We start from the raw sequence: 3394 nt of genomic DNA, 5'->3' as shown, positions 1-3394 counted from the left end.
TTTTTTTTTCCCCCCCCCTTTTTTTTCCTCGTCTTCCTTTCTTTTTTTTTCCATGCATTGCTGAAGTGTACACAGTTGTATATAAACCTTATATGGATATATACATACACGTAGACACACATCAATAAAAGAGAGAAGAGAAGAGAAAAAAGAAAAGAAGTAAATAAATGTAGAGCTGCAGCAACTGAAGAGAATAGAAAGAGAGGAATATGATGATTTCCTCTTTTTTTGTTGTTGTTTGTTTGTTTGTTTGTGAGTTTGTAATTCTCTCAGTGTTGTGTGCATTTCCCCTCACCTTTCTTTCTCTCTTTTGTATTACCAGTTCTTCTTTTTTTTTTAAATTTATTCTTCTTTATTATTACTATTACTATTATTTTCTCATTCTCTTGTTTTTTTTTTTTCTTTTCTTTATTTCTTTATTTCTTTTTTTTTTCATTCACTCATTCATTTATCAATACTGTTCTTCTTTTTTTTTTTCTTTTTTTTTTCTTCTTTTTAAAATGTTTTCATATTCACATTACTCTATTTCTCTTTACCAAGAGGGAGAAAGAGGGTTATTCTCTCCTCTCTCCTCTCTCTCTCTCTCTACACATATATATATATATAAAGGCACTGAGAGAAGACGGAACACATTTTTAAAAAAAGAAAGAAAGAAAGAAAAGTTAATCACAAGTGAAGTTCAAAGAAAAAAAAAAAATATACACATAGAGAGAGAAAGAAAAGGAAAGAAACTAAAGAGATCTACCATATATATACTAATATCTATATATATATATATATAGATATATATACTTTATCATTCACAGGTATTTGAGAATGCGAGTAAGAACACGGCGTGAGGGAGTCACCTCCGATCTCACCGCGGCAGAATCCTTCTCTGATCTCACACAAGCACTCATCAAACAACAACAACAAGAAGAAGAAAAACAAGAAAAAGAAAAAGAAAAAGAAGAACAATCTACAAACTCTCATGATGTGAACATCACGGCTATTCATTATAATATCCGTCGTGCCTCTCGCACGGCAGTTCTCCTTCAGCAGATACACCACACCTCACAGCCCGAATCCATCTCCACCATCACTGTATCGAATAGCGATAAGCATGTAGATGTTAATAGTGAAATACATCAGGCTCTCATAGCGGCAGCAGATGAATTGGATCGCCATTCAGCATTTAATAAACTCTCACATATACTTACAGAGGCATTTCAGTGGCGTGGTAAATCTACACGTTTATCTGATGATGATGATGATAAGAATGATAATATGTTGATTGTATCTACACAAGTCGCACGGGAGTTGCCGGCACGTTGGGTGATGCAAAGTTTAAATGAAATCAAAGAAGTGCATTCCACACGTGAGAGAGTCACACTGTTAGACCGAGGGACAACCGTTTGTCTACGCAATAGTAATAGTGATAATAATAATAATAATAATAATAATAATAATAATAATAATAATAATAATAATATGAATAGTAACGGTCAGGAGAAGAAAGGGAAGGAGAATGATCATTTGCTGCCAACAACAACAACAACAACATCAACACTGTACCGAGTGGTAAACGTGGCTGATATGATTGGCCAGGAGTACTGGGTAGATATTGAGAAAGTCCAAACCCCTCTTTCTATGAATACTTCTATGAATTCTTCTTCGTCTGTGTGTATACGGCGTGTGGATTGTGATGCGATTAAACTGCAGCCCCCGCAATTAATTTACTTTGATGCATTATTGCCCGCAGATGAGATGTACAACCCGCGGGGAACCTCCACGTGTTTATTTCTCGCCGCTACACTCGCCGTGCGGGGACTCTCATCATCCAATCGAATAGAAAGAGGAGGAATAATAATAATAAAAAGAAGAAGAACAAGAAGAAGATCATTAGAGTTGCAGCCACAACAACAACAAGAAGAAGAAGAAGAAGAAGAAGAAATGGATAAAGTGTTAAAAGAATTACCAAAACGTATTGCACTTCGTATGGCTCTCGCTGCACGAGAGATGCGAAAACAACTTTACACCCAACGCCTTTCACGACGTGAGAGTTGTTATGTAGATAGACAAATGACTGGAATGGTGGAAGTGCATATGAGCCGTGATGGGGTGAGATTACATTACGGTGGGGAATCTGTTGAACTTCTCCATCGGTCTATGCAGCGATTGGCATTATTGTGGGATGCACATGTACACCGTGAGAAGAGAGAAATAATGAAAATGATGAAAATGATATCAAATAGGAAATACAACCAAAGTGCATTGGAGTTGTGGAGAAACGCTACAGCTCAACTTACCTCTATAATCTCCACAACAATAAGAGAAAAAGAAGAAGAAAAAGAAGAAGAGGGAAAAGATGTGGAATATAGTTTCTCTACACAAGAGCCATTCTATCTACGTACCTTTACTATGTTATTACGCTATCGTGCTCTCTTTGGAGATCTTGGGTATAATCAAGGTCCACACGCTGCGGTCCCACCATGTGTATTGCAACAACTACACACGGCCTTTGATATTCAATGTGAGGCCTTTGCAAGTCCATTGAATGCACAACTCCCACGATTTGCCTCTTTGTTTCCAGATACGGATTATTACTTTGGTAGTTTGGGTGCTTTCTTTGATTTATCTTTAGTCTCTGGACATTATGAAGTTAATCCACCATTTGTAACGGCTGTACTGCAGCGATTACAGACATTACTCCTACGGGATACACTTCCACATTACAATCATGAAGATGCGGCATCTATGTTATTTGTGCTGGTACTCCCCTCACATGATTTGGATGAGGCCGAGCGGAATATCTTAACAACAACAACAACAACAAGTATGATTGAAAGTACAGATGTGAAGCATAATGATAATAATAATAGTAGTCGTTTTGGACTTCATGATAGGTCGAGTCCTATAGGAATGGACTCTCAATCCAATAGAAAACGACATCGTGGGAGTGATAAGGGAGTGAAGGAGGACTATACCAATGAAGATGGAAATAACAACAATAAGAACAAGATGAATAAAGGGAATGGGAGTGTTGAACGTGCATTGCGTGAGAGTTCTTTTTGCATTGCACATACCCTTTGTGCTGCTTCTGAGTCTGCATATGTGGATGGTCATCAACATGTATTGCGTTCTCCACTTTTCTGTATTAATTCCCCAACACGATTGATTGTATTAGGGAACTGCACGGCCCGTTGTCGGTATAGTGATGCTGCTGAACGACTGGCGGCTGTGCGGGATACCTGGACTCACTATACACATGACTGCAGAGAGAGAGAGAGAGAGAGAGAGAATAATGGGAGTATGGGAGTAATGTGATGGATGAGTGAAGGATTGGGTGTATTCCTGATGTTTCTTTCTCTTGTTGGATTATTATTGTTATTATTATTATTATTATTATTAATAT

General features: G+C 37.5%; 1 protein-coding gene across 1 annotated transcript; it reads left to right on the top strand.

Moving 5' to 3' along the window:
• Positions 1–816: 816 nt before the first annotated feature.
• On the top strand, positions 817–3306 carry TM35_000201650 (uncharacterized protein; the record flags this gene model as incomplete). The annotated part of the gene is made up of 1 exon (XM_029026850.1): positions 817–3306. One exon carries the CDS (start codon positions 817–819, stop codon positions 3304–3306), a length of 2490 nt encoding a protein of 829 aa, XP_028881822.1.
• Positions 3307–3394: the final 88 nt, after the last annotated feature.

The sequence above is a fragment of the Trypanosoma theileri genome (assembly GCF_002087225.1).
Source record: "Trypanosoma theileri isolate Edinburgh chromosome Unknown TM35_Tth_20_V1, whole genome shotgun sequence".
NCBI lineage: Eukaryota > Euglenozoa > Kinetoplastea > Trypanosomatida > Trypanosomatidae > Trypanosoma > Trypanosoma theileri.
This window is presented reverse-complemented; position numbering and strand designations above follow the sequence as displayed.